General features: G+C 34.2%; 1 protein-coding gene across 4 annotated transcripts in view; it reads left to right on the forward strand.

Moving 5' to 3' along the window:
• LOC110022671 (G-type lectin S-receptor-like serine/threonine-protein kinase SD1-1) overlaps window positions 1-9,186 on the forward strand; it is a 14,664-nt gene extending 5,478 nt beyond the window's left edge. The window contains exons 2-8 of one of the 4 annotated variants that reach the window (XR_002293806.1): window positions 5,184-5,306; window positions 7,294-7,436; window positions 7,555-7,765; window positions 7,912-8,149; window positions 8,233-8,383; window positions 8,460-8,985; window positions 9,076-9,186. Coding sequence is in view for 3 of the 4 variants with exons in the window: in XM_020721736.1 (XP_020577395.1) it covers window positions 5,184-5,306; window positions 7,294-7,436; window positions 7,555-7,765; window positions 7,912-8,149; window positions 8,233-8,383; window positions 8,460-8,768 (1,175 nt within the window). In the remaining variant the exon portion in view is untranslated. Of the gene's footprint in view, window positions 1-5,183; window positions 5,307-6,066; window positions 6,191-7,293; window positions 7,437-7,554; window positions 7,766-7,911; window positions 8,150-8,232; window positions 8,384-8,459 lie in introns of those variants that run through there. The other 3 variants (XM_020721736.1, XM_020721738.1, XM_020721737.1) reach the window with 3 other exon arrangements.
• Window positions 9,187-15,706: the final 6,520 nt, after the last annotated feature.

Below are 15,706 nucleotides of genomic sequence, written 5' to 3' on the forward strand. Positions count from 1 at the left end.
GGATGATATAAAAATTGTCAAAATACCTGACATAGCAACAGTGATCTGCCTGACATCTGTTGTACCCTGCACTGTGTATGAAACTATTAAATTTCTTGTACCATTGTCTAGGAGCTTGCTTCAGACCGTACAAGTTTTTTTTTCAATCTGCAAACTGACTCTTCATTTCTCTGTATCTCAGGTTGGTGCATGTTATGAAGAAAGACTGTCTTCACATCTAATTGCTCAAGGAAGAGATCTTCAGTAGCCACCATAGACAGTACCATTCTGATGGTTGTAAGCTTCACCTTACAAGGAAGAGATCTCAAAATAATCAGTATTGTGCTTCTGCTGAAAACCCTTTACAATAATCTAGCCTTATGCCTCTTACCGCTATCATACTCAGCCTTCACCTGGTACACCCACTTATTGTGTAATGTTTTCTTCCCAGATGAAAGTTCTGCCAACTCCCCCGTCTGAGTTTTTAGAAGAGATCATACTCTGAGGTTCTTCACCATTTGTCAACAGAATGTAGTTTAAAGTTGGAGAATAATGTTATGGAGAACGTTTAGCCCTTTCTGACCTGCGAACTGCAACTGTAAGGGTAGACTGTTTTGAAACTGACTGTGGAACAATAAGAGTGGATGCCCTGGATTCACTCTCCTTGTCACCTGCATCTCTGCCATGTACTGTAACTTCTGGTAAATCATCAAATCTTACCAACTCAGATTCCTTCAGTGCTATTTCAGAAACTGTATTGGATTTGTTCTTGTACATAACATTCTCATTAAAAATCACGTCTCTGCTCCTTATAATCTTTCGACCTTGATCATCCCAAAAATGATATTCAAATGTCTCATCTCCAGAGCCAATGAAATAACACTTCTTTGACTTAGCCTCAAGCTTACTTCGAGCATCAAGATTAATGAGAATATAAAAATGACAACCAAAAGTCTTAAGGTGAGAAAATTTTACATCTTTCCCACTCCAGACTTCTTCAGATAATTCACAGTTTAATGGAACAGATAACCCCCTATTAATCAAATAAACTGTCGTGCTGATCGCTTCTGCTCAGAAAGTAGGTGGTAGTCTGACATGCAATCTCATGCTTCTAGCCCGCTCATTAATGGTCTTATTCATGCGCTCTGCAACACCATTTTGCTGTGGTGTCCCTAAGTGGTCTTCTTCATTCTGGTTCCCTGAGCTGCACAGTACTCTTTAAACTCACCATCAATGTACTCACAACAATTATCAGACATCGGGCATTTCTGCTTTAAGCATGTCTCTGTCTTAAGCATGACCTTCCAAGTCTTGAACACACTGAATACATCAAATTTATAGTTCAAGAAATAAACTCATACCTTTCTATTATGATCATCAATCAATGTGACGTAGTAACGAGAGCCTCCAAGAGATGCCACTGGAGAAGGTCCCCACACATCTGTGTGTACAAGATCCAGTTTTCCAGCACTTGGCAATCTGTCACATATCTTGTCACATTTCAAGAAACTGACATTCCTCTGCTTCTCCATAATGCAACTCTCACAGATGTCGAGATCAACTAACTTCAGTTTTGGTAGCTTACCTCTGGACTGAAGTTCCTTCATATCTCTCTGACTCATTTGGCCAAGTCTGCAATGCCACAACTTTGTTGTGCTCTCTGCAACAGTAGTATCAACACTGTTAATTAAAACAATAGTCATATATAACATACCTGTTTTCTTACTCTGGGCCAGTACCAGTGCTCATTTAGTAGACAATTACTGAATGTCCACACTCATCAAGCTGGCCAACAGAAATAAGGTTCTTCTTCAGTTCAGGATATACCTGTTTTCTTACTTTGGGCCAGTACCAGTGCTCATTTAGTAGAAAATTACTGAATATCCACACTCATCAAGTTGGCCAACAGAAATAAGGTTCTTCTTCAGTTCAGGAATGTGTCTGACCTTTTGCAGAGTCCACTTGTTCTTTTTTGGAAGTGCAATGTCAATATCTCTCATTCCTACCACGATCAGAGCTTCTTCATCTGCCAGATATACTTTCTCAAAATCACCTGCAACATAATATTGCATCAATTCCTGATGGAAAGTTGTATGGAAAGAAGCTCCTGAATCCAATATCCAGTCATCAACAGAACTATGAACTGTCAGCAATAGTGCATCCTGTGATTCTTCAATTACCACATTTGCACTGTCATTCTCTTTCTTCTTAGGATTCATGCAGATCCTCTTTATGTGGTCAGTTTTCCCACAATTCTAGCAAGTTACTTGTTTACCAGACCTTTAACTTGCTCATGCTTCTATTTTTTGATTTTAAACTTCCCTTGTTTGAGTTCCTGTCATGTGATCTTTATCTGGAATCAACATTTAATGCTAAACTCGAACATGAGATCTCGCCAGAATCTTTCCTGCACACCTCCTCAACCAAAATCAAATAATAAAATATCTTCAAATTTCAGTTTAGATTTACCTGAAAATTACTGACAGCCATCCTCATAGCTTCCCAACTATTTGACAATGAAGCCAACAAGATCAGTGCACATATCTCATCATCAAATTTAATTTCTACAGACGATAATTGATTTGTGATGATATTGAAATCATTTAGGTGTTGTACAACAGACGTACCTTCTGCCATCTTCAAATTGAATAACTTCTCATCAGATATACCTTGTTATTCACTGATGATTTTTCATACACCGTTCTCTCCTTGACGACGTTATGTGCAATGAACATCGACAGAGTCAATCGAATAACCCCTAGGGTCAATCGAATAACGCCCAAAACCTGTCGATCCAACATATTTCATTCAACTTCATCCATTCTTTCAGCTCTTTTCCCCAATAACGGAAGATGAAGTTTCTTCCCATAGAGGTAATCATCTATCTGCATCATCCAATAACCAAAACATGTGCCATCAAATTTCTCGATCCCTGAAACCTTCACTTTATCTGCAGTCATCCCATTGACTTTGATATCATTTGTTGTGGTATATTAAAATAGAAAATTCGATCGATGACGATGCAAAAAAAAATAGAATGAGAAAAATCACATCAGAAAAACACAGATTTATGTGTTTGACAGATTTTCTACATCCACAGAGTTCCAGAGGATTTTACTACTCGAAGAATTTACACTGTTTGATCACAACAACAATTACAGGAGAAAGTTTCACACTTCCTCACTCTCTATTCTTTTCTCTCTACATCGAGATACACCGAAGAAGAAGAAATACATACAAGAGAAAAAACCCATTTCTCGTCTGCTGCAAATCAACAAGAAGAAACCAAGGGAGAGCAATCTTATTCTTCTTTTTTCTGCAAAGTACGCCAAAACCTTTTGCGATAACACCTTGCCTTCTTTCTTCTCCGCAAGCCTCACGCACCAAGCCTTCTACAGTCGATCGAGATACTTCCCTCTCCTTCTGCAGTCGTTCGGTTCGAACAGGTGAGATCTCACGATGATCGAGAGCCTTCTTGCGTGAAAGTAGCGAGAGAAAGATGAGTTACGGAACCGTCTGGGAGCAGGAGTAAGGTGCGAAACACCCAGAGCGGGAGTAGTTGCGACATTTTATTCTTATTTTATTTTATTTTCGTTTTCGTTGAACGGGCTCCACACCAACAAATCTTCCAGTTCGAGACCGGTATACAGACGACAATGTCTTCTTCCTCAAACCGATATCCTCACTGGCGGCGTAGCCCTTTTCCTCAATCGTGTTATCCTCCATTTCTGTAACTCAAGATCCCTATCTTCAAGCTAAAAGATCAACTGAAGCCGCACACAACTTTAGTTTCTCCAGAGCAACATCCTTTGTCAACATATCAGTAGGGTTCTGGCTTCCACAAATTTTCTTAAGCATCAACTGTCCGTCATCCAACATTGACCGTATGAAGTGATACCTGATCTGAATGTGCTAAGTCCTGGACTAAAATGCTGGATTCCTGACAAGGAATATAATGCTCTGACTATCACTGTAGAGAATACCCTTCTGATTCTTCTTGTTAAATTCTTTCAAGAAGCCCTGTAGCCATATCATCTCTTTTGATACTCAGCTTCTATAGTAGACAACGAAACTTTCTTCTGCAGATTAGAGCCCCATGATATGGAGAGATCGCTCGGTCTTTCTTTCTACTTCCGCGTTTCACGAGAACGGGGAGGATGGACTTTCTGCTCGCGAAATTAGGGAGGCGGTTGTTGTTCAGTTCGCGAAAATAGAAGAGGGCCGTGAGCATAGCGTAAACAATTATTATTTTATCATGGACCTATCTCCACAAACATGTTAAAGAGTTTAATTGAGCATAAATCATATGATTTTTTTTTTCATTTTAATATAAGCTCTCCATAAAATTATAACATAATTAATTATAATTTTTTTATTTATAAAAGCAATGGTTATTTCTTAGCAGTTCGAATAATGTATATGATTTTTCTAGGAATTTGTGTGACAAATAATATGAAGCTATATGATATCATGCCAAAATGATCATGTGAAATATTACAAATAAATAAGCACATTTTATAATTGATTATCAACTGTAAAAGCATGTTAACAAGTAGCTAGGAATACACACCTACGACGGAAGGGTATATTTATTCTTTCTTTATATATAGTCACCCACTAGATAAAGACCACAAGGAGTTCAGCATTGAGATCATGATGTTTATCTTCCATTCTCTTTCACTTGGTGCTCTGTAATCCATAGATTCAAAATAATCTAGCTTAATCTATATATATACTCTCTCTCTCTCTCTCTCTCTCTCTCTCTCTCTCTCTCTCTCTCTCTCTCTCTCTCTCTCTCTCTCTCTCTCTCTCTCTCTCTCTCTCTCTCTCTCTCTCTCTCTCTCTCTCTCTCTCTCTCTCTCTCTCTCTCTCTCTCTCTCTCTCTCTCTCTCTCTCTCGCTCTCTCTCACTGTATAAATTACCTGAAATATTAATTCATAGCTGATGTTTAAGTTAATCTCTATTCATTTTTTTTTCTTGAATAAACCAAATTGGGTAGGCTATAAAAGCTATCTTTAATTTTTTATTTGAACTAAAATTTGTGGATTTTGTCTTCTATTTTCTAGATCCATGAACTTTTACTCTTAAAAATGCCATTTCTTTAGCAAATTTTTGGTTGTTATTGCAAAAGGATTTATTAACCAATCTCTAGAAAGACATAAGAATGCCTTGGCACATTTTAAATTGGAGAATGTCTTTTGTAGATTCATCAGAAAATGCCTCAAGCAAGAGGAAGCATATAGTTGCTATAGTCATCCCATTGGTGCTAGCTTTACTCCTATCCTCTACCTTTGGGATATATATATTAAGGAAGAAAAGAAGGCGGGGTAAGTTATCTATCTACATGCACATTTAAAATTTGTTTTTTTTTTCTTTGTAATGATGATAATTATTTAAATTGCTCCAAATTCCAAAGAATGATATATTATGCTTATTAAAATGCATGTGTACTTTATGTAGTTAATGTTTTTTTTTTATTTGGAAAAAAAACAACTCACTCACTCACCCGGATGTACTAGGCCTTGAACACAACACCTTATGGTTAAAGACAGAACACCCAACCACTAAGCCAAATGAGCTGCACAATTTGTGTAGATGATGTTATTCATTTGTTCTTTATGTAATGACCGTGCTACCCATTAAATTTTATAGAAAAGTTTAAGGCCAATGATCATATTAAACTCCCATATGCCTCCTTAATGATAATTTTATTTGAGATTTTGGAGTTGTTGGCTTCATTGACTCTCATGTTGCATAATCTGCTGAAAGCGCTTGAAATTAATTTCATAGATATGCAATTAATTACCTGAAATATTAATTCATAGCTGATGCTTAAGTTAATCTTTATTCATTTTTTTTTCATGAATAAACCAAATTGGGTTGCCTATAAAAGCTATCTTTAATTTTTTATTTGAACTAAAATTTGTGGATTTTGTCTTCTATTTTCTAGATCCATGAACTTTTACTCTTAAAAATGCCATTTCTTTAGCAAATTTTTGGTTGTTATTGCAAAAGGATTTATTAACCAATCTCTAGAAAGACATAAGAATGCCTTGGCACATTTTAAATTGGAGAATGTCTTTTGTAGATTCATCAGAAAATGCCTCAAGCAAGAGGAAGCATATAGTTGCTATAGTCATCCCATTGGTGCTAGCTTTACTCCTATCCTCTACCTTTGGGATATATCTATTAAGGAAGAAAAGAAGGCGGAGTAAGTTATCTATCTTCATGCACATTTAAAATTTGTTTTTTTTTCTTTGTAATGATGATACTTATTTAAATTGCTCCAAATTCCAAAGAATGATATATTATGCTTATTAAAATGCATGTGTACTTTATGTAGTTAATGTTTTTTTTTTATTTGGAAAAAAAACAACTCACTCACACACCCGAATGTACTAGGCCTTGAACGCAACACCTTATGGTTAAAGACAGAACACCCAATGTTATTCATTTGTTCTTTATGTAAGGACCGTGCTACCTATTAAATTTTATAGAAAAGTTTAAGGCCAATGATCAACATGCACATTCAAAATTTGCTTTTTTTTTTCTTTGTAACGATAAAAATTATTTAAATTGCTTCAAATTCCAAAGAATGATATATGATGCTTATTAAAATGCATGTGTAATTTATGTAGCTGATATATTTTTTTTCAAGGAAAAAAAAAATACTTACATGTCTGAATGTGCTAGCTAGGTCATCAACACAACACATTGTGGATGATGGCAATTGGCAAAGCACCCAACCAGTAAGCCTAATGAGCCGCACAATTAGTGTAGAAGGTGTTATTCATTTGTTCTTATCATATGTTCATGACCATGCTACCTATTAAAATATTTTATAGAAAAGTTTAAGGCCAATCCTGTGTTTATTGAAACATTCCTGATCTTGTAAAATTGTATTTTTTTGAAATTCATCATCCTATTAGTCACCATCCTTTCGGTATAAAATTTTACCCAACTTTTGGTGAATAGGTTCATCATTTAATTTTAATGTTTACAAGCAATCAGGATTACGTAAGAAATTATAAATATTTTTTTATTTTTTGGAAGTAAGTTGAATTGATGTTCATGTTTACATTTACATCCTGAAATTTATTTGATGCTGAGTTTTACTTAAAATTTTTCATGCTAGTTGGTTTTATTGATCAGCTAACCAGTCTGAGTTTTGTGGCACCCTTCTGAAACATTAAAAAACTGGGAAGGAAATTAATCCCTCAATGTGAAATAAAGAGATAATGATATGCGATTCAAAAACAAATAATGCAAGACATATGGTAGTTACATCTCACTTTTTTTAGCCATGTTTTGCAGGCGTAGGAGATGTTTATTTCAAGGAGAGCCGAGGAAAAGAGATGGAACTTCCCGCATTTGATATGTCTGCAATTGAGAATGCTACAAATAATTACTCTGATGAAAATAAGCTTGGAGAGGGAGGGTTTGGCCCTGTTTATAAGGTAGTATCTTTGTCCAATATTTTATTTTTTAGAACATCTCGTCTGCAATCTAGAATTGCAAAACTTTGAAGATGCAAATGTGCAATTTTTGAAGTTGCTTAAATGTTGAAATTTGCAGGGTCGTTTAGAAGATGGGCAAGAAATTGCTGTCAAGAGATTATCTAGATATTCTGTTCAAGGTTTGGATGAGTTCATGAATGAAGTAATGTTGATAGCAAAACTTCAACACAGGAATCTGGTTCGTCTCCTTGGCTGCTGCATCCAGGGAGAGGAAAGATTGTTGATTTATGAGTACATGCCCAACAAAAGCTTGGATTTATTCATATTCGGTTAGTGCTAGATACTTTTTAAAACTCCCTTTTTAGTTTCTTTGTTTTGAACAATCCAACTGTAAGCATATTTACTTTCTTTTTTATGTCTTCTCTACTAGTTTTTTCCCGTTGTAGAACTAAACTAACAACCAATATTGAAGCAGATAAAGCAAGCAGCTGTCAGCTGGATTGGAAAAAAAGATTTGAGATAATTCTTGGAATAGCACGCGGACTTCTCTATCTTCATCAAGATTCTAGATTGAAAATAGTTCACCGAGATCTCAAGGTTAGCAATGTTCTTCTTGATAAGGAGATGAATCCCAAAATTTCAGATTTTGGCATGGCAAGGATTGTAAGAGGTGACCAAATGCAAGAAAGCACCGAGAAAGTGGTTGGCACATAGTAAGCTTTGTTATCACTCTCAATTTCACAGCTACAGTATGAACCTGCAGCTTATCGTACAACTCTGTTTATTCCTATGACAGCGGATACATGTCGCCCGAGTATGCAATGCACGGCATCTTTTCAGTAAAATCTGATGTCTATAGCTTTGGTGTTATTGTTCTTGAAATCCTTACTGGTAAGAAGAATAGAGTGTTTGAATCAAATGACAGCCATGTGAGCCTAGTAGGGCACGTAAGTATCATTAGAGATGAGAAATATATTCATCTACATGTTTGCTTTTGTTTTATTTGATGGGTTCTTACTACAGGCCTGGAGACTATGGTCGGAAAATAGATCCCTGGAGTTGGTGGACGATGCGCTGAAGTGTGACTATCCTGAGATAGAAGTTCTGCGATGCATGCAAGTTGGGCTCCTTTGTGTGCAAGAAGGGAGCGAAGCTAGGCCTACAATGGCTTCAGTGGTTTTGATGTTGGGCAGTGAGAGCATGACACTGCCTCAGCCAATGAGGCCTGGCTTCTATCCCAAGGATGGTTCTAAAGTAGCAGAACTGTCCACGTCTGACCATGTTTATAGTTCAGGAAATGAGATCTCTCTTACAATGATGTGTGGTAGATGAAGAAGTTGAACCCGAATCTTTTAATAGCCTTGGTGTTATAAATGACTGGTAGTGTATATTTCAAGATGATGATAGAACCGGCTTTGTTGGGACTGCGAAGTTTTTCTGAAAAGAGCAGGAGAAGAGTGGAACGAAGTATGTGATATTTTTTTCGTAGCCACTGTATATTTCAAGATTATTTGATAGAACGGCTGCTGTGCGCTACTTCTTCACAGAGGTTTTCTTTTATGGCTTATGGCTCTTTTGTTCAGTGTTTTTCTGATATATTATGCTAAGTTAATAACGTTGACTTTGGTTTGATTTGCAGTGAACTCCTGATGGACATGTAATTACAGATTTTTTTTTATTTATGGAAAGAAAAGTAAGTTTGATAGCTGCAATCTTGCAGATTAAATAGGAACATTATAACCATGCTAGAAGGGCCATCTAAATTCCTAATAAATATGGAAAGTGTTATTTGGAGTTTAAATCTTCATTATCTCATTTATACAAACATATTTTTATTGGGATGGAATATGCACTTCGGATTTGGAACATATGTGACTTCACTGAGCTTCCAGACTGTTCCATTTGACAACTTGATATTCACATCATCCTTTTCGATGTTATTTATCTCTTAAATAAACATTCTTTAGATCACACTGAGTGTAATTTTTAAACATCACTTTATTGAGGTTTGCATGAAAAGATGTGCCTGAATCTAATATCCAAAATTCAACAATAACTATGGATAACACCAAAAAATGAAATTGGATTATGCTAGTTGAAATGTTAGTAGAGAGATTCTATTATTGTTCTTCACCACCAGCCTTCCTTGGAGTTTTATAGTTTCTCTTAAAATATCATTTCTTTAAGCAGTTTTAGCATTCTCCTAAACCATTTTCTCTACCTAACCCGGACTTTCCTCTTCTTGACTTGAATCTGTGTATGCACATATTTCTGTCCAAATTTCTTCCCCTATTATCAACATTCAACACAAAATCTGAATATTCACTATTTATTATCTTTCTACAAACTTTCTCATTCAGCACCAACCCCACAATGTCATTGTAGTTCAACTTCATATTTCGAGAAGAGTTACTCACCACTGTAACCAAACCATCCCATATGTCCCACAATGAAGATAAATTAGTAGTGTTCTGACCGCGTCATCAAATATGGTCCTCATAGAACACAACTAGCTAGTTGCAATTTTGAAATTGTTCAAGTGTTCAACCACTGAACTGCCTTCTGCCATCTTTGTATTAAATAACCTCTTTTTTAGAAGAATCTTATATGAAATAGATGGTTATTCATACATCTTGTTAGTGCTGACATGAGATTCACTGTGTTTTTCACATTCACTGTATTAAATGCAACCTACGAGGAAAGTGACAAACAAATCAAGCATAGGGTCATTCAATCCAACACTTCTCATTCCTCCATAGTCATTGATTCATGCTTCTTGATGATTCCTTATAGTGGTAAATACAATTTTTTCTTGATGATTCGTCGGTCATTGGTTCCACTCGAATCAAACACCCCACTCTGATATTACTTGTTGAGATAGAATATGCATTGAGGACTTCGATAGGTTAACAATTAAAACCACACTATGGAAAGTAGGAACTCTAATTTGAGAATCCGAAACAGGAAAAAAAATCAAATGGAAGCAGAACAAATATTCAAAGAAAACAACGCTAGGATTTACATAGAAAAACCTGAGAACGTCACACAACACCAAAAAATTCACTATGAATGGGAGAAACATACAAAAATACACACTCAAACCCGTTTTCTAATATCACTGGATCATACATAATTTTCTCTCCAAACTCTTACCTTGATATCACAAGAGAAAGCTCTTATATCGAAATCACTCTCCCGACAGTTCACTTTCTACGTAGAACTCCTCTTGAGAAACACCGCACGCGAGAAATATGCGAACCACCGAGGGATGTAAATCTCATAATGGAGAAACTGCTTCAGCGAAACCATGTTTACACCCAACCTAATTATTTCGCTCGTTCGGTTGGGAGTCGAAGGAACCAAATCAGCTGCGACATAGCTATGCCCGGTTGCGGCATTATTATGCTGCCCAGCATAGCTACCCCAATTTTGGTATGGGTATGCCGCACATTTGTGCTACTTGACTCTCCTGGGTGCTCATTTAAGGCTCGACTTAACAATTCTTTCATAAATGAACTTGAATGTTAAACTGCACATGAATGACTCCATGCGACAAAACCAGTATGCTTAGGCTTTGTAATACTTCTTTTTCAATGGTTACCAGAACAGAAGAAATTAACGGTCAGTATGGCCTACTTTTATGCATCTTAATATTTTAGCAATTTATAGAAGAAATTAACGGTCAGTATGCCCTACTTTTATGCATCTTAATATTTTAGCAATTTATTCAAAATTTTAATTTGGAATTAAAAATGATCGGTTAAAATTTTTTTATAAATTTTATGAAGTCCCTCTAATGTAGAAAAAATATTACATCAGGACTTCTAACGTAGAGCTACGTTCGGAGTTCACTGATGTGCATACAAGTGGAGGTGACATAAAAAAAAAAAAACATTTTAACGCAGGAGAATTTTCCTCCCGTGTTATTCCGCATTATTCATGTGTTATTGTGGTGATATTCATGTGTTATTGTGTTCTGAGAATATTTTCGGTGTTATAATAACACAATAACACATTAATACCACACAATAACACTTGAATAACGTGGACTAACACAGGAGGAATATTCTCCTGTGTTATCAGGTCGGATCACAAGAAAGCGCGCAAGTTTCCTTGAAGCCACGTGTCTGCCTATCAGTGGACTCCGAACATAGCTCTACGTTAGGAGTCCTGATGTAATATTTTCTCCTCTCATCTATTCACATATAAAGCCACTTTCGAAAGTCGCCGTGTCTAGTGATAACTTTTCACGTGCTGTCATGACATCATGTGGCATCGCGTATGACGAGTATTTTTGTTTTTTTTTAAATAGTCATATTTTAATATTTAATATTTATAAATTTTTATTTTTAATTAGTTTTTTTATTTTTTTTAAATCAAATTTTGATCAAAAATATTAATATTATATTATTTATATATGAGAAAAAAAATTAATCTTTGAGTCATGCATAAGTAAAATTGTTATTTATTATTTTTAGTTACTTATAACCGTACTTAACATAATTTTTTTTAATCTCACTTGACTTATTAATTAAGATAATATATTAAAATTGAAGAAAATGAACCTAAAATAACAAATAAAATTCACAGATTTTTTTAAAAAATAAAAAATATAATTAAGATAATACATTAAATTAGCTATATTAATTTTAAAATTAAAAGTTGTGTTTATAATAATAAATAAATAAAAAGGATTAATCTCACAAATAATATAAGTTAATAATAAAATATTTGATTTTAAAAAAGTAAAAAAAATCATTTTAATTAAAAAATAGAATTTCAAATAATCAAATATTAAGTTTGTAATTTTAAAATTTTAAAGTAATACATATAACTCTGGGTATATTTTCTCTCTTTTATTAGGATTTGATATTTGAATTGCTTGAGAATCATCGTAATTTCTTAAATACATGCTAGAAAATTAACCGAAAAATTTTTGGTAAAAAAAAAGAGAAATCTTTTCTTTTGGAGATGTAGCTTAACGGTTAGTCTCTTTAGTTACTCCGTAGTGAAAGGAACTAGTTAATATTTTTTCTTTGTGCTTCATCTTAACACTTCATAGATATCAGCCCTCCACCCACTATTCCACACATCTATAACACTCTTATTTATGCTAAAATAACCTTCAAGGAGTTAGAAGCTACATAAACATAGCTCTCTCCTAAACCTAATCATAGAAGATCACCTTCGCGACCCTTTTAATTCAAATCACTACCCCAATCACCTCAAGATAAAATTTTCACACCTTATTACAACCATGCAATACCACTGTTCCCCATGAAATCATCTCTTTCCTCATCATCTGAATTTTTACTCTAAGCTTGGGGTATTCACATTTGGTCTCCAAAGTGTGGTAACCCATTTTCACTTTAGGCCACCATCAAATACAAAGCTCTAAACTCTTTTCATGTGTTCACATTACATTTAGATATACTCCTACAACAAACTATAGCTTTATTTTACCATATCATTCTATGGCTTAATTAAGAGCCCATAGGTTTTCTCTCTTTGAGTGATATACAGTTGAAACAAATATGTGCCACTACGCCCACAACATCCAAAGCATCTTCCCATTTATTTTGCACATCCCTAGAAACATCCCTCACCATTTTAATGTTTTATTAAACCAATCATACAAGAATACACCAATTTGATTTTAGAGCATAAGAAGAAAAAGAACCTTCCAATCAAGTGCAATAACAAAAAAAGATGAATTCATAAACAATGATAATTTCATATAGTGAGAATGCAATTCATAAATGGATATGTATGGTGATTATTTTCTACGACATAATCATCATTTACATGTTTATGCACATCATCATTTGAGATAGATTATCTCATCAAAAATAATATATCATTAGATCAACATATAGAACAAAAGTTTTTAACAAGATGGAAGGAAAAACCATTGAGTGAGGTTATATGACTTTAACTTGAGAATCATCGTAATTTCTTAAATACTTGCTAGAAAATTGATCGAAGAATTTTTGGTAAAAAAAAAAAAAGAGAAATCTTTTCTTTTGGAGATGAAGCTTAATGATTAGTCTCTTTATTTATTCCGTAGTGGGAGGAACTAGTTAATATTTTTTTCTTTGTGCTTCGTCTTAACACTTCATGAATATCAGCCCTCCACCCACTATTCCACATATCTATAACAGTCTTATCTATGCTAAAATAACCTTCAAGGAGTTAGAAGCTACATAAACATAGCTCTCTCCTAAACCTAATCATAGAAGATCACCTTCGCGACCCTTTTAATTCAAATCACTACCCCAATCACCTCAAGATAAAATTTTCACACCTTATTACAACCATGCAATACCACTGTTCCCCTTGAAAACATCTCTTTCCTCATCATCTGAATTTTTACTCTAAGCTTGGGGTATTCACATTTGGTCTCCAAAGTGTGGTAACCCATTTTCACTTTAGGCCACCATCAAATACAAAGCTCTAAACTCTTTTCATGTGTTCACATTACATTTAGATATACTCCTACAACAAACTATAGCTTTATTTTACCATATCATTCTATGGCTTAATTAAGAGCCCATAGGTTTTCTCTCTTTGAGTGACATACAGTTGAAACAAATATGTGCCACTACGCCCACAACATCCAAAGCATCTTCCCATTTATTTTGCACATCCCTAGAAACATCCCTCACCATTTTAATGTTTTATTAAACCAATCATACAAGAATACACCAATTTGATTTTAGAGCATAAGAAGAAAAAGAACCTTCCAATCAAGTGCAATAACAGAAAAAGATGAATTCATAAACAATGATAATTTCATATAGTGAGAATGCAATTCATAAATGGATATGTATGGTGATTATTTTCTACGACATAATCATCATTTACATGTTTATGCACATCATCATTTGAGATAGATTATCTCATCAAAAATAATATATCATTAGATCAACATATAGAACAAAAGTTTTTAACAAGATGGAAGGAAAAACCATTGAGTGAGGATATATGACTTTAAGAGATATTTTGGATAGAATGCCTTTATATCTTATGGAGCACATTTTTTTAATTTCAACTCCTTAAAGAAAATTTCTTTGAGGTCTATAAAAATAATTTAGCACATGAAGCAAGGAATTGACCTACAACTAGATCACAAAAGAAAAAAAAAAAAACAAGCTTCAAAGATAAGCACAAATTAGTTTTACCCCTTTTAAGCTTATATTTTCACCTTTAAGATGCTATCATTTTAATTTTAATTTTTGTTGAATTTATGGACTTTGAAATTTGAAATTCAAAAAACAAATGGAACTTTTAAAATTAAAAATGTGAAAATTTAAATTCAAACTTCAAAATATGATGGGGTTGTCATTCATTTTCAGACTGGGAGTATTTTTACTTCATTTGAAACTCTCCCATCAAGAGTCAAAGACCCCAATAATTTGACTCAAACATAATTTAACACATATGTTATGAAATTTTGATTTGTCAATACCATAGAGTTCAACTTCATAGATTTATATGATAAATTTGGGGTACTCCCACACACTTATATGTTAACAGATCAACTCCTCTCTTCAAATGTACCTCATGGATTGTATTTTAAATTAAGAGTGCATATTCCATTCTAGAATAAACTTGTATTGATCAAGGCATTCTTGTTAATTGGACTGCATCTCCATTCCTATAAAATTAAACTCTGTATGAAATTTAAAATAATAACTCTATTGATTATTTAATTTTTCATGTAATTGATTGCCTTGTGTTTACTCTGACATTGCCAACACAATGAACTGAATTTCATCTACATGCTCACCCCTATGTTTTTTGGTTTATCTCTCAAACATAAAAAGATGCAAGCTATATATGTTATAATTTTACTATAGTACCATGTTATAGTAACATGTGTTATAGCAACACTTCTTATAGTGGGGCCTGCTCAATCTCCAATTTTAACAATAACTTAAGGTACACATATCAAACACTTATAATGTTTGATTAATTTCTATATATTTTTTGGATTGTAATTCAAGTGCTTCACTGATTGCTGACCCCTTCTTATTTTTCCAGCTTTTTTATTTAATTTTTAATGCCACTTGGAGATGTATATGTATACCTTCTCTCTTGTTTAAGGAAACATAGCTATAATTCTTAAGCATTTTTTTATTGTTTTATTTTCTACTTGATATCAAAGTAGGGATAATAACTTTCTTTTAAGGCCATGAGCGTGCTTCGCACAACACAACAGACGCAGGAGAAGCTCTGCCAAGTCAGACAAAGGGGAGCCAAAGAGGTTG

This window comes from Phalaenopsis equestris, unplaced genomic scaffold (assembly GCF_001263595.1).
Source record: "Phalaenopsis equestris unplaced genomic scaffold, ASM126359v1 Scaffold000202, whole genome shotgun sequence".
NCBI classification, from domain to species: domain Eukaryota; kingdom Viridiplantae; phylum Streptophyta; class Magnoliopsida; order Asparagales; family Orchidaceae; genus Phalaenopsis; species Phalaenopsis equestris.